The sequence below is a fragment of the Bombina bombina genome, chromosome 3 (genome assembly GCF_027579735.1).
Source record: "Bombina bombina isolate aBomBom1 chromosome 3, aBomBom1.pri, whole genome shotgun sequence".
In the NCBI taxonomy this organism is placed as follows: Eukaryota; Metazoa; Chordata; class Amphibia; order Anura; family Bombinatoridae; genus Bombina; species Bombina bombina.
In genome coordinates, this window is record NC_069501.1 from 466,342,808 (window position 1) to 466,368,474 (window position 25,667).

At 36.6% G+C, this 25,667-nt stretch overlaps 1 protein-coding gene across 1 annotated transcript; it reads left to right on the forward strand.

Moving 5' to 3' along the window:
• Positions 1 to 380: 380 nt before the first annotated feature.
• Positions 381 to 25,102, forward strand: PIFO (primary cilia formation). The gene is made up of 5 exons (XM_053704698.1): positions 381 to 455; positions 8,051 to 8,143; positions 14,456 to 14,583; positions 21,787 to 21,904; positions 24,945 to 25,102. The coding sequence occupies exons 1-5, from the start codon at positions 405 to 407 to the stop codon at positions 25,011 to 25,013; spliced, it is 459 nt and encodes a 152-aa protein (XP_053560673.1). The 5' UTR covers positions 381 to 404; the 3' UTR covers positions 25,014 to 25,102.
• The last annotated feature ends 565 nt before the right edge of the window (positions 25,103 to 25,667 follow it).

Below are 25,667 nucleotides of genomic sequence, written 5' to 3' on the forward strand. Positions count from 1 at the left end.
AATACTAATAATTATAGGCTGACAGACATACAGATGTGTGTGTGTGTATAGTGCAGAGATAGGATAGACTTACAATTAATATAATTTATAGATAAAGATGATAAATACAGAGAGAAGGATGGATAATTAGACATAGAAATAAGAGAAAAATATGCAAAGTTGCAATGGTGGTTTTAGACACAGGGATAGCTTGTCATATGTATCAATCATGATCCTACATTAACAAATAAATAGTGTGACAATGTTTTGCATTCAATACTTCTCAAATACAGTACTTGCAGGCTGCATTTCCTCATTCAGTTGAGCAATAAAATGCAGACTAAACCAAGTGATCACTACTCATCCCCGCTGTGTGACTTGGTACTGCCCTCCTGTAATTAATAAGCTTCCTAGTAAGAAGTGCCATGGCAACACTGTGTATATACACTGCCGGCTGCAGCATGGAACAAAGAGGGGTGAGTACAGCGATGTGAAGAACTGCAGTGCTTTATATTGGTATTAATAATGGGATACTTCATTATATGTTAATATATTGCTCATATAATGCAGCCTAGGTTTATATCACATATAGAGCAAATAACATAATTATCTAATGAACTGAACTGTTGTTATTTAGGAACGTGAATAATTCCTATGTATTCAGTTACATTATAACCTGTGCTAAAAATGTGTTTTTTTTATTATTAGTTGCATAAAACAGATGACCCCTGCACATTTAGGACCAGATTATAAGTGGAACGCTATCGTAAGCTTGGGTGCAATATTTCAATAGCGCAACTGAGTTAACTTGAGCTTATATTACAAGTTGAAAGTAAACACGTTCGCTCGAGCACAAATGAAATTAACGTGCGTCGGGTTAGCGCAACTGAAAACCTTTCGTAAATAAAAGGCTAAGGCTTAAAAAAAATGTACTAAACACAACATAAATACATTGAAATAAACAGATACACCCATATATATATATATATATATATATATATATATATATATATATATATATACTGTTTCTGATAAAATTATTCATATAAATATAATTTTTTTATATAAGGGTTCAAAGGAATATGGTATGTATTTGAATGGAAAGGGCTATAATGTATATATATATATATATATATATTTTTTTTTTTTTAAATATGTCTATGTGTGTATATATATATATATATATATATATATATACGATATCTATCTATTTATCTATCTATCTATCTATCTATCTATATGTGTGTATTTATGTATAAATACATACATACACACACACACATATATACTTTACAAGATTACAAGTGGCGTGCTATTTAGCACTTTTGCTTTAGCGTAAACTTTGCTAGAAGTAGCCTTTTTGTGCACGTAGGGTAGCACAAATTTACAGTATAAAGTTTGAGCGAGACCGAAAACCGACTCAGAATAATGCGACCTTGTTAACTTATTCTCCCCATAGACTTAAATGGAGAGCGCAGAAGAGAAAACCAGCTAACCCGATATGAGCTATTAATATTTCACATTCCGATGTTCTTCACATACAGAAAATTGTTATTTTTATTGTAAATATATTTTTCTATATATATCTGTATATACCTATATATCAATTGCTATAGATATGTAGGTATAGATATCTATTTTACATTGTGAATGATAGAAGGGAAAGAGCGCAGACTCAAGTGCAATATTTAAAGTTTTTATTCAAACAACAGACGAATAACAAATTGAACACTCACAAGATAGTGCATAAATTTATGCATATAATAGCCGATTGCTAGGTCCCAAAAACCGATCCTTATGGCAGTGTTTCCAAGGATGTATCACAGGTCAGTTCACGTTGCCGGCTTTGCAAACGAACACACCCGCTCTGCAGTTGCGGGGCTGATGACGTTTCCTGTAGCCGTCTCAAGGAGTGCTGGATCACTGACAACTCCTGGACTACGGATCCCGCCAGGGGTCAAAAGAGCTAAGCAAATTCTACGCGTTTCGTCTCGTATCGTCGAGACTTTGTCAAGAATGCTTAGCTACACATATTTGCGCATTATATACCCTTGATGGTGTAAGCGTAATTGATCCCAATTAATTAATAAGTGTTACATATAAGGGTATATAAAGGGCAAAAAATGTAAAATAGTTGATACAATTGTAAATGCATAATAATTGATAAAAACATTTTTTAAAAAACAATGGCATTAAATATAGCAGCAAAAATATCAGGTTCTATATTGATAATACAATAATTGCAATTAATACCTCTATACCAAATTTTAAAATATATGCAAAAAACTATGAAACATGAACACAAATTAATAATACTCCAAGATGATTATATATATATATATAAAATTGTTAAAATACATAGAACTACCACAACAATTAAATATGATAAAAAGAATGGTTAATTTCATAAAAAAGCCTGGATATCTAATTCTATATTTAACCCTTTGGGTTCCAGACAGTCTAGTGTTTTTATCCAAAAGGTTTCCCTTTGCCTTAACTTCAGCAGTCTGTTAGTATCCCATTTGTCTGGTGCAACCCATTCAATAATTTTAATGCTAAGCTCATTAGGGTTCTGATTGTGACATACTTTAAAATGATAAGATACACTATGATTATCAAAACCTGACTCTATGTTCCTAATATGTTCTCTCAATCTATACTTTATTTTTCTTTTAGTTCTTCCTACATAGATTTTGCCACATTTGCAAGTGAGTAGGTATACTACATACGTAGAGTGGCAAGTACATCTATATTTGCATTTGTAAGTGTGATTACCATCTGAATTTGAGAAACTAGTATGTTGTGTATCTATGAGAGGGCACATGACACACTCTATAGCTTTACAAGGATACAGCCCTACCTGTCCCCCACACCAATTAGTCAGTGTTCCATTGTTTGCTTTATGTCTTAGTTTAGTAGGGGCTAGGTAATTTTTGATATCCTTGCTTTTTTTAAAAATAACCTCTGGTTTGTCCCCCAAAACATTATGGAGCACAGGATCTAATTTTAATACTTCCCAGTGTTTGCCCAAGATTCTTTTGATTTGTTGATGTTGATTATTATATCTAGTAATGAATTTAACATTCCCTTCCTCATAGTTATTCCTAGCTTTGCTCTTATTCTTATTTTGTCCTTTTATAAGTTGAGTCCTGTCCATTTGTAGGACCTTTGCTTTCGCATTGTCTAGTAGTTGTTTATCATATCCCTTTTCTAAAAACTTTTTTGTCAGATGTTCAGCTTCATTATTGAAATCTTCTAAATAAGTGCAGTTGCGTCGAATTCTTTGGTATTGACCCAGTGGTACATTATTCTTCCACTGTTTATAATGCCCACTTTTTGCGTTCAATAAACTATTTCTATCAGTGGGTTTGTGAAAGTTCTTTACACACACTTTATTGGTTAGTGCATCATGATATAATACCAGATCTAGGAAAGGAATTGATTCAGGGGAACTCTCATATGTAAATTTCAAATTATAAATATTAGAATTAATATGGGCTATAAAATCTTTGATTTGATCTTTTGGACCCTGCCAAATAATTAAAATATCGTCTATGTATCTAAAATACTTTAAAATGTTGTTATAAAATGGATTATTATTCCAAATAAAATTATTTTCAAATATAGACATGTATATATTTGCATATGATGGGGCAAATGTAGTCCCCATCGCAGTACCCTGTACTTGTTGATAAAAAGTGCCTTCAAATAAAAAGTAGTTAGTGTGTAAGAACAAATGAGATAGCATCTTCAATAAATTTCCTTTGTAATGTGGGTAAATGAGTGTTCATTAAAGATTCTCTAATGGCTGCTACCCCTTTGGAATGAGGAATGCAGGTATAAAGAGCAGCTGCATCGCAGGTTATCCATGTGTAGTTTTCATTCCATTCTATTCCTTCCATCTTATCTATAACATCTATTGTGTCTCTGAGATAGGCTCTACTGGATACAACAACAGGTTGTAAAAATGAATCAACATATTTGGATAAATTATCACATAAAGAGCCTATCCCAGAGACAATAGGCCTTCCAGGGGGATTGAGAGGGTCCTTGTGGACCTTTGGTAAATGATAAAAACATGCTATCTTGGGGGCTACTTCATATAAAAATTTGAACTCCTCCATATTAAGAACACTTATTGATTGAGCCTCTTTTAAAAGACTACATAATTCATTTTTAAATTTGTTAGTAGGATTAAAAGTGAGGGGCAAATATGTTGTTTTGTCACCTAGTAAACGTAATGCTTCTATAAGATAATCCTTTTTGTTCTGTACCACTATTCCTCCGCCTTTATCGGCGGCTCTAAATACAATGTCATTATCTTCACTAAGATGTTGTAATGCATTCCTTTCATCTCTAGATAAGTTATCTCTATCCCATTTTATTTTGTGTGGTATGTTTTTCGATAGTATTTCCAAATCCTGACATACTAACCTGTTAAAGATCTTAATATATTCTGTCTGACTATGAATGGGATAGAATGTAGATTTGCGTTTCAATGAACAATGCTGAACACCAAAATCGTCACCATCGTCATATGTGGACATATTAGATAAATTTAGGTCTAATGCCATAGTGTCATTTTCTAAGTTTCCCCCTAAATTCTCTAATATCTGGATGTCTTCCTCACTGATAATGTCAATACCTTCCATTGAACGGTTTGCAATATTTTTAGAAAAATACCTCTTGAGAGTAACCTTACGAATGAATTTCTGGACATCAATATATAAATTGAAAAAATTAGGGGCACAATTAGGCGCATAATTAAGGCCCTTACTAAGTAATCTTAGTTCGCTAGTTGTAAATTCCCTGTCTGATAAATTAAATATTAATTTTGTATTTTCTTCTAGTTCAACCTCTCTTTGTTTCTTCTTCCTTGATTTGAGTCCTCCCCTGATCCCTCTTGATCTGTTTCCTCTATGGTTCTTTTTGGGTTCCTTTGACTCAAGGGTTTTGACAGGAAAAGTTCCCTCCCTATATTTGGTCCTTCTAAATGGTGTTGTGGGGGTATATGTTGTTTGTGATAGTGAAATCCCTGATTCTGTCCTCCCCCTTGTTGTCTCCAAGGGGGTACCCCTAAAAAATGTTTGTTACCTTGTTTTTGATAATTAGGTTTATAATTGAATTGATTATGAGTTCTAGGGGTATGGATGTGATTATTTTTGGGTCTAGCTCCTTCCTGTTGCCATCTAGGGGATTGTGGTTGTTTGTTCAATTCCGTGAATCTGTTATGAGTGGGTACCTTGTACCAAGAACTATGGTCCCTATTTTTGTAATATGTCCCTTGTTCATGATATGTGTCTTTATTCGTATTATTGCCGTGAGCTATGGGCTTATTTATCATATAGTGATTGTCCTTACTCCAATTGCCCCTAGGAGTTTTGTTGTCATGGATATTCCTGTTATTATGTTCAAAAAACCTATTACTATTGTGGTTATTAGTATTATGAATGGCCGGGGATATATTTTGAACATGACTATCTTCATAATCAAGATTAAACGATACCTCCTCATTAATCACAGGATTGATAACATTGTGGTTTCTTTGTGGGGCATTCTTTTTATATGAGTATACTTGATCATTTTTAAAGTCTTCCAAATCCCTCTGTAATTTTTTGGTTTTATTACATTTCAACTCACTGGAGAAAGAATCAATTCTAGATTGAATATTAATGTTTAATTCTTTCCACTTCTGAATGTGTTCATAAGGCTGTAGTTTATTTACTAATTCATCTATCTCTGTTTTCAATAGGTTCAATTTGTGTTCCCTATACTTTATTAATAATTTAATGAGAGATATTGAACAAGAATGGAGAATTTGTTCCCACTCTAACTGAAATTCAACTTCATCTAAATTAAATGATGGAAATTTAAAAATTCTGAGACCCCGAGGTACAATGTCATGCAGAATATAATTATCTAAAAGAACCAAGTCTTGCCATTCCTTGGCATCCTTCAATAATAATTTTTCTAGATCTCTAAAAAGTGTGAGGGGATCAGAAGAACAATAATTAATAGCATTACCCTCTAAAAGATTAGAGGACCTCTGTCTGCTACTGCGCAGAGAATTGTTACCAAACTGTGTACTACTAATTACAAGTGTGGTGCCTAGAGAGTTCATCTCATTATTAGGCTCAAATGTATTATTCTCCATGTTAGTTAGAATCAGAAAGCTGCCCCGTTAGGAGATATAGGAATACAAACCAAGAACAGGATATGTGTGCAACAGAGTGACACACAACCGGGCGCTAACTTAGAATAAAATAAGGATAAAAATCAAGCCTGAATATCAAAAGTACTAAATGACATAATATACATACCCTAGTACATAAAAAAATAACAATAGTATAAATAATTAAAAAACTTCAGTCCAGGAAAAGATCTATTTTACATTAACATTATCAGATTTATATTAAAATATATATTTAATTATACATTTTTTAAAAAGGAACATTAAAATGTAAAATATGTGTAACGTGTTTTGCGTTTCGCGCTGTGTGCAGAATGATGCAACACGAGGATAACCTTTTGTTTTAAAATATATTTTAAGATACACAATTAGGTCTCTAAACCTTTACAAACCTTATAAGCACAGCTGTCCTCTTCAGCTCTGCAGTTTTTTTTTAATAATCGTGTTACGGGCACGCTGTCTAATCACAGTGCACCTGATCATTGAAAAGAAAAAAAAACTCTGAGCCGTAGAGGACAACTACAAAGTAAGTGCAGTTTCAGGGGCCTAATTGTGTATTATAAAATATATTTTAAAACAAAAAGCTATGCTCATGTTACATAATTTTGCATGTTAAATCATGTGTGTGGGGGAATTTGTGCGTGTGTATGTGTAGGGAACATTAAAGTACCATATTGTTTAAAAATGACATGCTCTTATTCATTACAATGATTCAGACTAGCGCTGCTGATTGGATCAGCGGCAGTTTCTGCTTGGGACCAGCAGAGCACTGGAACTAGCGCTGTGATTGGATCAACAACGGTTTCTGTTCAGGAGCTGTAGTACCCTGCGGCTTCTGAGTGGTACTTCTACTGCGTGTTTAATCCCTTTGCGGGTTTTAAACACACAATAGTGCAGGGTTGATAGTCTTAAAATTACACGTTCTGACAAATAAGAGCATGTAATATTTCTACTATTATTGTCATTTACTTCAGGACATTATAAATGGAGAACTGACCATTACCCTATATTAGAACGAAATACACTTTTTAAAGTAATTTATATGTGTAGTTGCAACGGTTACTATTAGGTATAGTGATGGTCTAGTACCAAACTTCATATAGTAATACCACTGTGTATTTGTTACTGACACACATCATTTTGTAACGGTTCGTACCTTTTAACCCTTATAGTGCCTTTGAAAGAGGTTATTCTGACATCTTAATTCCAGAGACCTACCTCTAATTTTATATAAATAATAATTGTCTCATAATGTTTTTGATTAATGGAATTATGAATATTAATAATCGATCGTAAAATTATCGTCAGCAATAACTTCAATTAATATAGTGGAATTTGTCAATACACTCAAGTGAAATGTTATATAGAGGCCGAATTATCATATGTCTGTCGGACCTGATCCGACAGTGCGGATCAGGTCCGAAAGATATCGCTGAATGCGGCGAGCAATACGTTCTCCGTATTCAGCATTGCACCAGCAGCTCACAAGAGCTGCTGGTGCAACGCCGCCCCCTGCAGACTCGCCGCCAATCGGCCACCAGCAGGGAGGTGTCAATCAACCCAATCGATTATATATATATATATTCTATATCTGCATGTCAAATTTCATAAAGGTTGGTGCAGGCTGCTTGCTGCATAGTTGGTTAATCATTTTCCTTTATCATCTCTTTACATTGAAAAGTTTGTTATTTTCAATACTTAATAGGTTCAAAATACCTAATCAATGTACCTAAAATTTTAAGGATTTCTAGGCAGTCAGTAATAATTAAAATACACTTACGAGTAATTGAAAAACACTGAACAATCTGGCAAAGTTAAATTATATTATACTGTATATACTTTATGTGTTTATATAGTCCACCTTCTATTTGTTATTTACAGAAGAAACAACGCAACTTACATTTGGCACACAAGAAAAGGATGCAGATGCAACACCAGGGAGACCCAAACAGCCTAGGAAATAGCCCGAACAAAGTAAGCAGAGCCTTATTAATTTATTTTGATTAATTTATTAATTCATTTTTGATGTCTCCTGCATGCCTTGTTATGTCTTACATATGCATATACAATAAATGTATACATATACAATAAATGTATGCATATACAATAAATGTATGCATATACAATAAATCTATGCATATACAATAAATGTATGCATATACAATAAATGTATGCATATACAATAAATGTATGCACATACAACAGTGTAGTATATCAATAAGTTTCCCTTAGCTGGGGTTGTAGTGATGGGGGAGGGGCAGCTGTCCACTGCTGGCGCACTTAAGGTTCCCACAAACCTGCACATTTGTCTCACTAGTTGCCACTCACTGCCTGGTTAAATGTGCCAGTGCAGTGGTTGCAGACAGCTTTATATGTGTGCTGCCTAGACCAGGGGTGTCCAAACTTTGCTCTCCAGAGGTTTTGGAACTACATTTCCCATGATGCTCAGCTAGATAAAATGCTGGCTGAGCATCATCGGAAATGTAGTTCCAAAACCTCTGGAGAGCAAAGTTTGGACACCCCTGGCCTAGACTATTGGGAACTCTAATTCCCAGCATTTCCAGGATGTAACTATGGGCACCTGCATCATCAGTCCACCCGTGTTCTTAAAAGGTGGCAATTTGCTGCCCCTTTCTTCATTCAAAAAACCAGAGGAATTGGAGAGGATTGTGAAAGCATGAGACTGTACTGGGATGGATGTCATGAATAGAAAAGTAGTTTATTGCCTTGTTTAGTAGATTGCTTTTCTCCCATATATGCATAACATAATGCAATGGTGTTTCATTTTAGAGACTCAAATATTTTTGGTTTGTTCTCTAGATTTTTCCTACTGTCTGTTTTTCTATGTAAATATTATTTCCTTGATAAATTTTAATTTTTTGTCGTGTGGCAAAATGTGTGAAATTAATGATACTTAGTACAGGGTTGATCAAATACTAAGAGACGGTTTACCTGGGCAAATAAAATTTGGGACCTAGAGAATGGTAGTTGTGAGTTCAGATGAAAAAGTAAGGTCCAGCCCTCTCCTTGGCTTTATTTAACCCCTTCTGCCCTTTATGTATTTAATTTCCACTTTCTGTGGCAATTAGCCTCTATAATGTTCACACTTTTCTATAAAGCTCCCCTGGATACTTAATTATCTGCTGGGTCCCCAAGAGACAAACAGTTGTAGGGTAGTTGGTGTGTATGCCCCGCCCTCCCCCTGAAATACCATGTGACGGTATCGGTTTTACGTTTTGGCTGTGCATGTTGTCCCTGTGCTATGCATGATGTCAGGTATAATATCACTCCCATTGTTTCACTTCCCTGTGACCGCTACCTAATACTGGTGGGGAAATTAGATGAATACCCCCTGTCCCCCTAGAATGAGGTGTATTCCTGGGGGGCTGTATATAAAAGGGGCATAATAAAAAGGGTGATTGGGTGTAGTGGACAGTTTCATTATTTTTTAAAAGTTTATAAAGCATTACACTTATAGAGGAGCAGGGCTCAACAAAATTGTTCAAATTCAAGAAGTGATTTGACTCCTAACACCATAGTGATTCAACTCTTGTTGCAACACACTACAATGTTTTTACTTCTAGGTTGCCAATAACACACAGTGATTTAAATCATTTTTAACCAATTACAAAAAACATTTAATTAACCTTTTGGTAGCTAGTAATAAACATCCACACACCTAGGCGCATAATAGTGTGTACCTGGTGTAAGAGGAGCGGTTGGTTTGGGAGATCATTTTCCAACCTAGCAACACCCCTGTCTAGCTGACTTCCACCTTTATAGTAGCCAGATCAGCACTTTTTTTCCTATTCAAGCCATTCATAAAGTTAATGGTGCCTAAAAGAAGCTACTGTGTTGTTGCAGCCCATTCTTTGATTGAATATGACTTTATAATTTGAGTTTTCCAACACACCAAAGTAGCATAATATTTCCCCCATATATTTCCTTTTTTTACATTCACATCTCTTCCTTCTGCTTTAACCTCAATACTATGCTTATAAAATATATTTAGAGCTAAATTACAAGTGGCGCGCTATTAACGTCTCCTACACAAGTGTAATCTTTGCTAGAAGTAAGCTTTTTGCGCATGTCGGGTAGCAGGGGTATTATAAGTTGAAAGTAAAAGGTTTGTGTGCGAACGAACCCAGTGCGCATTAACTTCTGGACCTCTGGACATATATCACAACCATGCTAATGCCCCATAGACTTCAATGGAGAGCGTAGAAGAAAAAAACTAACACGTATTGCTTACGTGCTAACCCGGCAGGAGCTATTAATATTCCACATTCCATTGTTTTTCACATACAGAAATATGTTATTTTTATTTTAAATACATATTTCTAAATATATATATATATATATACAGTGGGGCAAAAAAGTATTTAGTCAGCTACCAATTGTGCAAGTTCTCCCACTTAAGAAGATGAGAGAGGCCTGTAATTTTAATGATAGGTATACCTCACCTATGAGAGACAAAATGTGGAAACAAATCCAGACAATCACATTGTCTGATTTGAAAATAATTTATTTGCATATTATGGTGGAAAATAAGTATTTGGTCACCTACAAACAAGCAAGATTTCTGGCTCTCACAGACCTGTATCTTCTTCTTTAAGAGGCTCCTCTGTCCTCCACTCATTACCTGTATTAATGGCACCTGTTTGAACTTGTTATCAGTATAAAAGACACCTGTCCATAACCTCAAACAGTCACACTCCAAACTCCACTATGGTGAAGACCAAAGAGCTTTCGAAGGACACCAGAAACAAAATTGTAGACCTGCACCAGGCTGGGAAGACTGAATCTGCAATAGGCAAGCAGCTTGGTGTGAAGAAATCAACTGTGGGAGCAATAATTAGAAAATGGAAGACATACAAGACCACTGATAATCTCCCTCGATCTGGGGCTCCACGCAATATCTCACCCCGTGGGGTCAAAATGATCACATGAACGGTGAGCAAACATCCCAGAACCACACAGGGGGACCTAGTGAATGACCTGCAGAGAGCTGGGACCAACGTAACAAAGGCTACCATCAGTAACACACTACGCCTCCAGGGCCGCAGATCCTGCAGTGCCAGACTTGTCCCCCTGCTTAAGCCAGTACATGTCCGGGCCCGTCTGAAGTATGCTAGAGAGCATTTGGATGATCCAGAAGCGGATTGGGAGAATGTCATATGGTCAGATGAAACCAAAGTAGAACTGTTTGGTAGAAACACAACTCATTGTGTTTGGAGGAGAGAGAATGCCGAGTTGCAACCAAAGAACACCATACCTACTGTGAAGCATGGGGGTGGCAACATCATGCTTTGGGGCTATTTCTCTGCTAAGGGAACAGGACGACTGATCTGTGTACATGAAAGAATGAATGGGGCCATGTATTGTAAGATTTTGAGTGCAAACCTCCTTCCATCAGCAAGGGCATTGAAGATGAAACGTGGCTGGGTCTTTCAGCATGACAATGATCCCAAACACACCGCCCAGGTAATGAAGGAGTGGCTTCATAAGAAGCATTTCAAGGTCCTGGAGTGGCCTAGCAAGTCTCTAGATCTCATCCCCATAGAAAACCTTTGGAGAGAGTTGAAAGTCCGTGTTGCCCAGGGACAGCCCCAAAACATCACTGCTCTAGAGGAGATCTGTATGCAGGAATGGGCCAACATACCAGCAACAGTGTGTGACAACCTTGTGAAGACTTATAGAAAACGTTTGACCTCTGTCATTGCCAACAAAGGATATATAACAAAGTATTGAGATGAACTTTTGATATTGACCAAATACTTATTTTCTACCATAATTTGCAAATAAATTCTTTCCAAATCAGACAATGTGATTGTCTGGATTTGTTTCCACATTTTGTCTCTCATAGTTGAGGTATACCTATGATGAAAATTACAGGCCTCTCTCATCTTCTTAAGTGGGAGAACTTGCACAATTGGTGGCTGACTAAATACTTTTTTGCCCCACTGTATATATATTTATACCTTACTCATATAGATATTTGACCTCCTACTCTCCTCCTCTCTTCTCACCTCATCACACTCCCGTTTACAGGACTTCTCCAGACTGGCTCCCATCTTGTGGAACTCTCTGCCTCACTCCACAAGACTCTCTTCTAGTTTTAAAAGCTTCAAGTGCTCCCTAAAGACTCTACTGTTCAGGGATGCATACAACCTACGCTAACCTTTCCTAATACCAGTTCCTCTCCTCCACTGCAATCCTCTGAACCCTCTTAGCATGTAAGCCTAAAAGTCCAGCTGTTTGTAGATCACCTTCTTAAGAGCTGACTACAACAGTGCAACTCTTGGCAGGGCCCTCTACCCATTTGATCCCTATAATTGTTTTGTTGTACTCCCCCTTTGTTTATAGCGCTGCGGAATCTGTTGGCACTCTTCAAATAACCGATAATAATAATAATATATAGGTATAGATATCTATTTTACATTAACATTATCACATATATATATAAATATATGTAGAAATATATATATAATATATATATAATATATATATATAATAACATTTACATTTTTTAACTCATTACCCTTTAAGTAGTTTTCAGCCGTGCTAACCCGACGAGCATAAATTGCGATTGCTCTAATGTTTGCTTTTACTTTCAACTTGTAATACGAGCACTATTTTCTGTTGCACGCAAAAGGCCAAATATATCTCTTGCATGCAAAAGTTAGCGTGCCATTTGTAATCTAGCCCTTAGTGTTTAATGTCCCTTTAATGCCAACATGTTTCATTTTCTCTTATCCACAAAATATTCCCCACACACGTTTTTTTTCTTTTCTTTCTCCTCTCATACAATACTATAGGGACGATTTATCAAATAGGGAACATGTCATACCGATCGTATCTGTGCATGGTGGCGGACGAGTTAAGGAGCAGAGGTATTATGACCGCTGCTTCTCATCTCCTGTTTCCGGAGAGTCAGAAAGCTCGCACGGAATAAGCAGCATCCGCTGTTTCAGAAATCGGCCCCTATGTCTCTGTTGCACTTACCTGATCCTCAGGTATATCAACATAAATGACTGCCCCTGATTTTATTCTATTAGTTCATATTGCTGTGTAGTATGCTCCAGACATCTATTAAGGGATAAAAAAAGAATTTGTTTGTGTCTGTTTGTATTTTATCATTATTAGAAATTATTATTATTATTATTATTAATAATAATCTGAAAACAAGTGTACAGCAGTATGGGTTGATCCCTGTCCACAAGCTACAGTTTTAACATAACTGCACAAAAGTAGGGTTTTAGTTTTTTGGGGGAATACATTATCGCGAGTGCGATATTCTAAGTTCGGCTTTTTACGCGCGTTGGGTTAGTAGGTCAGCGAAAACAGCTTACTTTCAACTTCTAATACGCTACCGGACGTGCGCAAATTGCTTACGTCTAGAGGAGTTAGTGCTCGAGCGGAAGAGTTAAATACTGCTCCACTTGTAATCTGGCCCATAATATTTTAGACAACCAAGAAAAATCATAGAAAAAAAAGGGGTTCTAATAAATTTTAGCCTCAAAGACTTCCTAGAGAAAAAAAAATTAAAAAAGAAGAAAGGAAACCATTTAATTTCAATAACTTATGGATTCTTTCAACCTAGTATTAGCTCTAAATAAAAAAGAGAATTCTTCTATATTAATTCATTTTATTATGACCTTAGATTTTTTGAAAAGGAAAAAAAATTGTCTTTGTACATCTGAATAAAACCATTTCTTCAGATATATTTTGATATTCTTCTCAGATGATAAAGCTTTATCAAATTGTTCAATTACTGTCCGTCCAGCATCGCATCCCAGTACTTATTGCACACTAGGGCTAGTGTGCAATGCAAGCTCCTGCTTGTGCGCACCTAATTGCACGCGAGTATGGGCTGACGATCTCCCGGGGGGGGGGGGGATTGAGATACATCACATAATAGGTGGGGAAGTGGGTTAAGAAGCTGCTTCTTAACTCTCTGCTGCAAGTTCGCTCATGCAAGCCAGCAGCCGTATAGGTTGACAAATCTGGCCCTGTGTGGCCTTGGTGTTTGCAGCAGTGTTTGTAACAATGTTATACACTGTTCTAAACATTACTGGCATACAATGCTCCTGCACCTACCTAGGTATTTAAAAAGGATATTGTGCACTCTATCCAAATCAGGAATGTCTAAATTTAATTTACGTGTCTCTTTAATTATACATTTACTGTAACATATTTTAAATGTAACTATCTCGTTTACTTATTTATATTTTTTAAATGCAGGTATTGTGGTTGTGTTTATACTTTGTTTGGTTCTCTTTTCAGATGCAGACTCCAAATCCAGCACAGTATAAGTCATCTTTGTCAAAGCCGCGCACTTTCCACCAGTCATATGCTCCCTTCTCTTCTAGTAGTGGGCGTTTTCCAGAAACCAAAAAGGAGTCCAACCCCGGGTAATACTTTTCTATACCAGGTCTCAAAACTGCGTTTATCTATATATGTGTGTGTGTGTATGTGTGCGTGTGTGTGTTTGTGTATGTGTGTATGTATGTGTGTGTGTTTGTGTGTCTGTGTATATGTGTGCGTGTATATGTGTGTGTGTATATGTGTGTTTGTATGTGTGTATTTGTGTGTGTGTGTGTGTGTGTGCATGTATGTGTGTGTGTTTATTTGTGTGTGTGTGTGTGTATGTATGTGTGTGTCTGTATATGTGTGATTGTATGTGTGTGTGTGTATTTGTGTGTGTGTGCATGTATGTGTGTGTGTATTTGTGTGTGTGTGCATGCATTTGTGTGTATATGTGTGTTTGTATATGTGTATTGGTGTGTGTGTGTGTGTATATATGTGTGTTTGTATATGTGTATTGGTGTGTGTGTGTATTTGTGTGTGTGTGCATGTATGTGTGTGTGTATTTGTGTGTGTGTGCATGTATGTGTGTGTATATGTGTGTTTGTATATGTGTATTGGTGTGTGTGTGTGTGTGTGTGTGTATTTGTGTGTGTGTGCATGTATGTGTGTGTGTATTTGTGTGTGTGTGCATGTATGTGTGTGTGTGTGTATATGTGTGTTTGTATATGTGTATTGGTGTGTGTGTGTGTGTATATGTGTGTTTGTATATGTGTATTGGTGTGTGTGTATTTGTGTGTGTGTGCATGTATGTGTGTGCATGTATGTGTGTGTGTGTATATATGTGTGTTTGTATATGTGTATTGGTGTATGTGTGTGTGTATATGTGTGTTTGTATATGTGTATTGGTGTGTGTGTGTGTGTATAGAGATTAGAGATTGAGAGGAGGAGAGAGGTAGGGAAGAGAGATATTAAACATTTTAGAGGTTTTTCTTTGTAGAAAGGCCTTTCCTTTACTAGTTAATTTAGGTCCATGCTATAAGAAATAAAATACTTTTGTTGGTTAAAAAATGTCTAATTAATTACAAAATTAAAAATATGGGGTCTGCAAAAGATAAAATACCCCCCCCCCCCAGCAGTATATTGGCTAGATTTAGAGTTTTGTCGGTAAAGACCCGAAAAGCAAACGCCGGCTTTTTTCTGGCCGCACCATAAAAATAACTCTGGTATTGAGAGTCCACATAAAGGCTGCGTTAGGCTCCAAAAAAGGAGCGTAGAGCATATTTAACGCAGCTTTAACTCTTGATACCAGAGTTGCTTACGCAAGCGGCCAGCCTCAAAAACGTGCTCGTGCACGATTCCCCCATAGAAAACAATGGGGCTGTTTGAGCTAAAAAAAAACCTAACACCTGCAAAAAAGCCGCGTTCAGCTCCTAACGCAGCCCCATTGTTTGCTATGCGGAAACACTTCCTACGTCTGCACCTAACACTCTAACATGTACCCCGAGTCTAAACACCCCTAGCCTTACACTTATTAACCCCAAATCTGCCGCCCCCGCTATCGCTGACACCTGCATATTATTATTAACCCCTAATCTGCCGCTCCGTAAACCGCCGCTACTTACATTATCCCTATGTACCCCTAATCTGCTGCCCTAACATCGCCGACCCCTATATTATATTTATTAACCCCTAATCTGCCCCCCACAACGTCGCCTCCACCTGCCTACACTTATTAACCCCTAATCTGCCGAGCGGACCTGAGCGCTACTACAGGGAGTGCAGAATTATTAGGCAAATGAGTATTTTGACCACATCATCCTCTTTATGCATGTTGTCTTACTCCAAGCTGTATAGGCTCGAAAGCCTACTACCAATTAAGCATATTAGGTGATGTGCATCTCTGTAATGAGAAGGGGTGTGGCCTAATGACATCAACACCCTATATCAGGTGTGCATAATTATTAGGCAACTTCCTTTCCTTTGGCAAAATGGGTCAAAAGAAGGACTTGACAGGCTCAGAAAAGTCAAAAATAGTGAGATATCTTGCAGAGGGATGCAGCACTCTTAAAATTGCAAAGCTTCTGAAGCGTGATCATCGAACAATCAAGCGTTTCATTCAAAATAGTCAACAGGGTCGCAAGAAGCGTGTGGAAAAACCAAGGCGCAAAATAACTGCCCATGAACTGAGAAAAGTCAAGCGTGCAGCTGCCAAGATGCCACTTGCCACCAGTTTGGCCATATTTCAGAGCTGCAACATCACTGGAGTGCCCAAAAGCACAAGGTGTGCAATACTCAGAGACATGGCCAAGGTAAGAAAGGCTGAAAGACGACCACCACTGAACAAGACACACAAGCTGAAACGTCAAGACTGGGCCAAGAAATATGTCAAGACTGATTTTTCTAAGGTTTTATGGACTGATGAAATGAGAGTGAGTCTTGATGGGCCTGATGGATGGGCCCGTGGCTGGATTGGAAAGGGCAGAGAGCTCCAGTCCGACTCAGACGCCAGCAAGGTGGAGGTGGAGTACTGGTTTGGGCTGGTATCATCAAAGATGAGCTTGTGGGGCCTTTTCGGGTTGAGGATGGAGTCAAGCTCAACTCCCAGTCCTACTGCCAGTTTCTGGAAGACACCTTCTTCAAGCAGTGGTACAGGAAGAAGTCTGCATCCTTCAAGAAAAACATGATTTTCATGCAGGACAATGCTTCATCACACGCGTCCAAGTACTCCACAGCGTGGCTGGCAAGAAAGGGTATAAAAGAAGAAAATCTAATGACATGGCCTCCTTGTTCACCTTATCTGAACCCCATTGAGAACCTGTGGTCCATCATCAAATGTGAGATTTACAAGGAGGGAAAACAGTACACCTCTCTGAACAGTGTCTGGGAGGCTGTGGTTGCTGCTGCACGCAATGTTGATGGTGAAAGATCAAAACACTGACAGAATCCATGGATGGCAGGCTTTTGAGTGTCCTTGCAAAGAAAGGTGGCTATATTGGTCACTGATTTGTTTTTGTTTTGTTTTTGAATGTCAGAAATGTATATTTGTGAATGTTGAGATGTTATATTGGTTTCACTGGTAAAAATAAATAATTGAAATGGGTATATATTTGTTTTTTGTTAAGTTGCCTAATAATTATGCACAGTAATAGTCACCTGCACACACAGATATCCCCCTAAAATAGCTAAAACTAAAAACAAACTAAAAACTACTTCCAAAAATATTCAGCTTTGATATTAATGAGTTTTTTGGGTTCATTGAGAACATGGTTGTTGTTCAATAATAAAATTAATCCTCAAAAATACAACTTGCCTAATAATTCTGCACTCCCTGTATAATAAAGTTATTAACCCCTAATCCGCCTCACTAACCCTATAATAAATAGTATTAACCCCTAATCTGCCCTCCCTAACATCGCCGACACCTAACTTCAATTATTAACCCCTAATCTGCCGACTGGAGCTCACCGCTATTCTAATAAATGTATTAACCCCTAAAGCTAAGTCTAACCCTAACACTAACACCCCCCTAAATTAAATATAATTTACATCTAACAAAATTAATTATCTCTTATTAAATAAATTATTCCTATTTAAAGCTAAATACTTACCTGTAAAATAAATCCTAATATAGCTACAATATAAATTATAATTATATTATAGCTATTTTAGGATTAATATTTATTTTACAGGTAACTTTGTAATTATTTTAACCAGGTACAATAGCTATTAAATAGTTAAGAACTATTTAATAGTTACCTAGTTAAAATAATTACAAAATTACCTGTAAAATAAATCCTAACCTAAGTTACAATTAAACCTAACACTACACTATCATTAAATTAATTAAATAAAATACCTACAATTATCTACAATTAAACCTAACACTACACTATCAATACATTAATTAAATACTATATCTACAAATAACTACAATGAAATAAACTAACTAAAGTACAAAAAATAAAAAAGAACTAAGTTACAAAAAATAAAAAAATATTTACAAACATAAGGAAAATCTTATAACAATTTTAAACTAATTACACTTACTCTAAGCCCCCTAATAAAATAACAAAGACCCCCAAAATAAAAAATGCCCTACCCTATTCTAAATTACTAAAGTTCAAAGCTCTTTTACCTTACCAGCCCTGAACAGGGCCCTTTGCGGGGCATGCCCCAAGAAGTTCAGCTCTTTTGCCTGTAAAAAAAAACATACAATACCCCCCCCAACATTACAACCCACCACCCACATACCCCTAATCTAACCCAAACCCCCTTAAATAAACCTAACACTAAGCCCCTGAAGATCTTCCTACCTTGTCTTCACCTCACCGGGTATCACTGATCCGTCCTGGCTCCGATATCTTCATCCAACCCAAGCGGGGGCTAGACATCCACTGAAGAAGTCCAGAAGAGGGTCCAAAGTCTTCATCCTATCCGGGAAGAAGAGTAGATCCGGACTGGCAACCATCATCTTCCAAGCGGCATCTTCTATCTTCATCCGATGAGGACCGGCTCCATCCTGAAGACCTCCACCGCGGACCCATCTTCATCCGGCGACGTCCAACTGAAGAATGACGGTTCCTTTAAGGGACGTCATCCAAGATGGCGTCCCTCAAATTCCGATTGGCTGATAGGATTCTATCAGCCAATCGGAATTAAGGTAGGAATATTCTGATTGGCTGATGGAATCAGCCAATCAGAATCAAGTTCAATCCGATTGGCTGATCCAATCAGCCAATCAGATTGAGCTCGCATTCTATTGGCTGTTCCGATCAGCCAATAGAATGCAAGCTCAATCTGATTGGCTGATTGGATCAGCCAATCGGATTGATCTTGATTCTGATTGGCTGATTCCATCAGCCAATCAGAATATTCCTACCTTAATTCCGATTGGCTGATAGAATCCTATCAGCCAATCGGAATTCGAGGGACGCCATCTTGGATGACGTCCCTTAAAGGAACCGTCATTCTTCAGTTGGACGTCGCCGGATGAAGATGGGTCCGCGGTGGAGGTCTTCAGGATGGAGCCGGTCCTCATCGGATGAAGATAGAAGATGCCGCTTGGAAGATGATGGTTGCCGGTCTGGATCGCCTCTTCTTCCCGGATAGGATGAAGACTTTGGACCCTCTTCTGGACTTCTTCAGTGGATGTCTAGCCCCCGCTTGGGTTGGATGAAGATATCGGAGCCAGGACGGATCGGTGATACCCGGTGAGGTGAAGACAAGGTAGGAAGATCTTCAGGGGCTTAGTGTTAGGTTTATTTAAGGGGGGTTTGGGTTAGATTAGGGGTATGTGGGTGGTGGGTTGTAATGTTGGGGGGGGGGTATTGTATGTTTTTTTTTACAGGCAAAAGAGCTGAACTTCTTGGGGCATGCCCCGCAAAGGGCCCTGTTCAGGGCTGGTAAGGTAAAAGAGCTTTGAACTTTAGTAATTTAGAATAGGGTAGGGCATTTTTTTATTTTTGGGGGGCTTTGTTATTTTATTGGGGGCTTAGAGTAGGTGTAATTAGTTTAAAATTGTTGTAATATTTTTCTTATGTTTGTAAATATTTTTTTATTTTTTGTAACTTAGTTCTTTTTTATTTTTTGTACTTTAGTTAGTTTATTTCATTGTAGTTATTTGTAGGTATTGTATTTAATTTATTTATTGATAGTGTAGTGTTAGGTTTAATTGTAGGTAATTGTAGGTATTTTATTTAATTAATTTATTGATAGTGTATTGTTAGGTTTAATTGTAACTTAGGTTAGGATTTATTTTACAGGTAAATTTGTAATTATTTTAACTATTTTAGCTATTAAATAGTTCTTAACTATTTAATAGCTATTGTACCTGGTTAAAATAAATACAAAGTTACCTGTAAAATAAATATTAATCCTAAAATAGCTATAATATAATTATAATTTATATTGTAGCTATATTAGGGTTTATTTTACAGGTAAGTATTTAGCTTTAAATAGGAATAATTTATTTAATAAGAGTGAATTAATTTCGTTAGATTAAAATTATATTTAATTTAGGGGGGTGTTAGTGTTAGGGTTAGACTTAGCTTTAGGGGTTAATACATTTATTAGAATAGCGGCGAGATTCGGTCGGCAGATTAGGGGTTAATAATTGAAGTTAGGTGTCAGCGATGTTAGGGAGGGCAGGTTAGGGGTTAATAAATATAATATAGGGGTCGGCTGTGTTAGGGGCAGCAGATTTGGGGTACATAAGTATAACGTAGGTGGCGGCGCTTTGCGGTCGGCAGATTAGGGGTTAATTATTGTAGGTAGCTGGCTGCAACGTTGTGGGGGGCAGGTTAGGGGTTAATAAATATAATATAGGGGTAGGCGATGTTAGGGCAGCAGATTAGGGGTACATAGGGATAATGTAGCTGGCGGCGGCGTGCGGATGGCAGATTAGGGGTTAATAAGTGTAGGTAGCTGGCGGCGACATTGTGGGGGGCAGATTAGGGGTTAATAAATATAATATAGGGGTCGGCGGTGTTAGGGGCAGCAGATTAGGGGTACATAAGGATAACGTAGGTGGCGGTTGGCAGATTAGGGGTTAAAAAAATTTAATCGAGTGGCGGCGATGTGGGGGGACCTCGGTTTAGGGGTACATAGGTAGTTTATGGGTGTTAGTGTACTTTAGAGCACAGTAGTTAAGAGCTTTATAAACCGGCGTTAGCCCAGAGAGCTCTTAACTACTGACTTTTTTCCTGCGGCTGGAGTTTTGTCGTTAGAATTCTAATGCTCACTTCAGACACGACTCTAAATACCGGAGTTAGAAAAATCCCATTGAAAAGATAGGATACGCAATTTGCGTAAAGGGGATCTGCGGTATGGAAAAGTCGCGGCTGAAAAGTGAGCGTTAGACCCTTTTTTGAGTGACTCCAAATACCGGAGGTAGCCTAAAACCAGCGTTAGGAGCCTCTAACGCTGGTTTTCACGGCTAACGCCAAACTCTAAATCTAGGCCTATGTTTTTTGGTGAATATAGGGGGTAGCTAAGAAGGAGCAATCCATTTTCTCTACTATCTCTGACTTCCCCAGATATGACTTTTTGACTGAAAGTTTGTCCTCTTCTTACATTGGTGCTCCCTTGGAAAAAGCAGGGAGATGAAAGACATATTCCAAACAGTAATGAGCTGTAGCACCTTTGTTCTGAGAAAAAAAAATGATTAAAAAATTCTTGCTCTGAATTTAAAATACACGGCAGCAATATTTGTAGAAATTATAAAATAGGTCTAAAATCAAGATGATAGATAATGTGATTGTTTTAAACAAAAGTACAATATAACCATTATCTCCATGCTTACTCTTTAGCCCTGGAGCTTATAATATCAACACCAAGATCAGTAATAAAGTTGCCTGGCCTGACAAGTTTGGCAGACCTGACTGGGATTCAATACCAGCACCAACAAGACGGACATTTAGAGCAGAGGTAACAAATGCTATTTGTTGTTTTAAATGATAGACAGAATATAAAATGTAAAACTTATTAGAGCAATGTTTCCCAAACTGTTGTAGATATGGAACCAAAACAGTTTCTTCTTGTATGTTTTTTTTATACAGAATTATACTGATTTTTTTATATTCAAAGCAGTTCTAATCTATTAGAAAACACAACAATAATCTGAGGAAGCGTTTTTTGTGAAACGTACGTCAGGGGTCTTGGGGATAAGCTCTGTCTTTCCCCTTCTTTTTAATTTGCTCACCTTAAGTTGATCCGGTTAAAATGCAGCTTTAATAGATTGTTAAAAGTTAAAATTTAAAATAGCCCTCGGATTGTAAGGGCTTAGCTTACTACTATAATCTTTGCTGCTTGATACCAGTGATACTGATTTCAGTTTAAAATTTAAAAAAATCTTAGTTCAACTTAGGTGCAGTGTTTTTAATCTTTAGCTTCTGCTAAATGTATGTGTGGTTAAATTTTGATTTAATAAAGTTTAGTGTGTGAATGATGGAACATTTTTTTCTAAAGTAAAACTACTTAGCTTTGATTCAGTTAGGGCAATAGTGGAAAATTTCCTTCACAGATTTAAGTTACCTACCTCTACTTGTAAAAAAATAATCCAATTAGCAAAGTGTTTTCAAATGCATATATGACACAATAACACCTCCTATACCTCACATGAGGACAGTTCCACAGCAGTATTCTAATCTTTGTAAACAAACATTCAGATAATCATATTTTGTGTATGTCTCAGAGTAAAAATTTAATTTTTAAAATGTGAAGTGAATATGCATGAAAACTTTATTTAAAGAAAAAGTAGTGGGGAAAGCCAATATAGGCCACAAGCAAAGCACATTAAAGTGGATTTTCATAAAGAAAATCCTGTTGAATTAAATAAAGACAAAAATTATTTAAAAAAGAGAATGTGATTGATTACAATAATACTTGTGAAGATTCTTATTGCAAATTATCTGATGGGTTTTCAGTTATTCAAAACGCCCAGGTTGCTTACATTGCTAATGTTTGGTTTGTACAAATTCTCTCAAAATGAGCATAGAATTGAACAATTTGCAAAAAAGACCACTCAGTTAACTTTTTGAGTCACCAGCTCCTACTGAGCATGTGCGAGAATGCACAGAATAAGCGTATATGCATTAGTAATTGGCTGATGGCTTTCACATGGTGCAGTGGGAGTGGAAATAGACATAACTTTGAAATTTGTCAGAAGTGATTTTGCATAATCTTTTTATCATGCATTTGTTGAATATGCAAATATACTGTATTTACTGGTCCTTTAAAGGGACACTAAAGTCAAAATTAAACTTTCATAATTCAAATGGGGCGCCCAATTTCAAACAACTTTCCTATTCACTTCCATTATCTAAATGTGCACATTTTTTTTTATTTGCGCACTTTTTGAGGCCCCAGCTCCTACCGAGCATGTGCAAGAATCCACAGAATATATGTACAGCCTATATGCATTTTGTGATTGGATGATTGCTGTCACATGATGCAGTGGGAGGGAAAATAGAAGTAATTTTAAATTTTTTCAGAAAGAAATCTATTACTCATTTGAAATTCAAACTAAGTGCTTTTGCATTCTTTTAATTATGCAATTGATTATGCTAATCTGCTGTGTTTAGTGGTCTTTTAAGGGACACAAATAAGCAATGATTCATTTCTATAATATGTTACAGCATTTTATTATTGCACCCTAAAGGGATTAAATACATAGTTAAAGTTAAATTTGAACTGACAATGCCTGAACAGCCTATAATGGCCATTTAAAGTGATATGAAACCCAAAAATATTTTTTGGTGATTCAGAAAGAGAATACAATTTTAAATTTTTTTTCCAATTTACTTCTATTATCAAATTTGCTTTGTGTCCTTGGTATTGTTTGTTGAAGAGATACCTAGGTAGGTGTCTGGAGCACTATATGGCAGGAAATAGTGCTGCCATCTAGTGCTCTTGCACATGAATAACATACTGCTATATAGTGCTCCAGACACGTGCACGCTTCTGAGCTTACATCCCTGCTTAAAAAAAAAATGGCAAGAGAACAAAAGAAAATGTATAAAGAAAATTTAAAATAGATGGATATTAGAAAGTTGTTTAAAATTGCATGCTCTATCTGAATAATAAAAATCAAATACTTTTAAATGATAGAGGACATTTTGGTGTTTTTGCTCTGTATTGATTTTACCATAATTATCTGCTCTGTTATTAAATGTACCCCATACATATTATATACTGTTTTTTAACAGAACTATATATGGGCACATACAATAACAATAAACAGGAATTTAATACAGAAATAGGGGGAAAATGAAAAACATCTCTATTTTTGCAGGTTTTTATGCCATTTCTGCAAAATTGTGTAGCTATATAAGGAAAATAGCTTAAAATAAATTAATTATTTAGTCCTGATTTAAAGAACACCTCATATGTCTAGGTGACCAATTAATTTACAAAGATAGAATTATTATTATTTGCTATGCGTTGACTGTAAGCTTAATAGTAGTCACCCAGTCCAAAACCTCTATATGAAAGTGTATGTTTAAAGACCCCAGGGTATTTATCTAGAGGCATTTTGGTTTTTTTTATTTAACCCTTTTATCACTAAGGGCAGAAAATAAAAGGAAGGGATAAAAAACAGCAAAAAACACTTTGCTAGAATAAAAAATACAATTTATTCAAATTAATTTATATAAAATATACACTTTATTAAACTAAATTACAACACTATGATTGACACGTGCTGACAGAGAGAGAGAAGGGGAGGGGTCAGAACAAGCCATTGTTTACAAACAATAGCTTGATTTTTCTTGTATATGATCTGAGATTTACATAATTTGATACAAACTCACTTTTATGATACTTACTAACACAGGCCACAGAAAATCTTGATAGCTCAGATTTAGCCAGTGCAGTATAGTTTGTGCAGCCCATTTTTTTAGTAGATTCACCTTCCATATTATTAATAATGCTTGTTTAAAATTATAATTTTTATTTTACTCCCTTTCAGGTTGCAGAAGACAAAGAATTTCGTAAACATCGGAACCGAGTTGCCTATCTTAGTTTGTATTACAATTAAACCAGCGTATCATAGGATCTATCATGTTGTTCAGTTTTTGTAGCCCATCAGTCCCAGAATAAAAGGAGGACATTTCTGTTTGTGTTTTAGTTTTGTTCTGTTTTTCCCATATACAAAATCCCCACCTCTCACATTTTATGAAGCAATGTCAAAACACTTTTAAAAATTACACAAAGGAACTAAACTGATTAATGAATACAAAGATCTACTATTTTTTTTGCTAATAAAATCTTTGTTTCTGGGTGCAAAAAAAAAAGTTTTGTAAATCTGAATTTTTTTTGTAGAGATTTCAGCCAATAGAATTTCAGTAGCTCTCATCCTATTGGCTTATTTGAATTTCAAAAATCAAATCAGCCAACAGGAATGCAAGGGAAGCACTTTTGAAAAGGCTCCCTTGCATTGAAGATTCAGTATACGGCGGTGACGTCGTATGAAGAGGATGCCCCGCGCCGGATGTCTTCTGGATGGAGCTGCTCCGCACCGTCGGGATAAAGATAGATGATGCCGCCTGAATGAAGATAGAAGACTCCGCCTGGATGGATCAAGACCTCGCCACCTGGATGAAGACTTCTCAACGCCTGGATGAGGATGGATGTCCGGACTTCAAAAACTGTAAGTGGGGTTAGTGTTTTTTTTAAACTTTTTTTGGGTGGG

Coding starts and splice junctions, on each gene's coding strand:
- PIFO (XM_053704698.1), top strand. CDS start 405: ATGGCAACACTGTGTATATACACTGCCGGCTGCAGCATGGAACAAAGA. Junction 8,144..14,455: donor TAGGAAATAGCCCGAACAAA/GTAAGCAGAGCC, acceptor TTCTCTTTTCAG/ATGCAGACTCCAAATCCAGC. Junction 14,584..21,786: donor AAAAAGGAGTCCAACCCCGG/GTAATACTTTTC, acceptor CTTACTCTTTAG/CCCTGGAGCTTATAATATCA.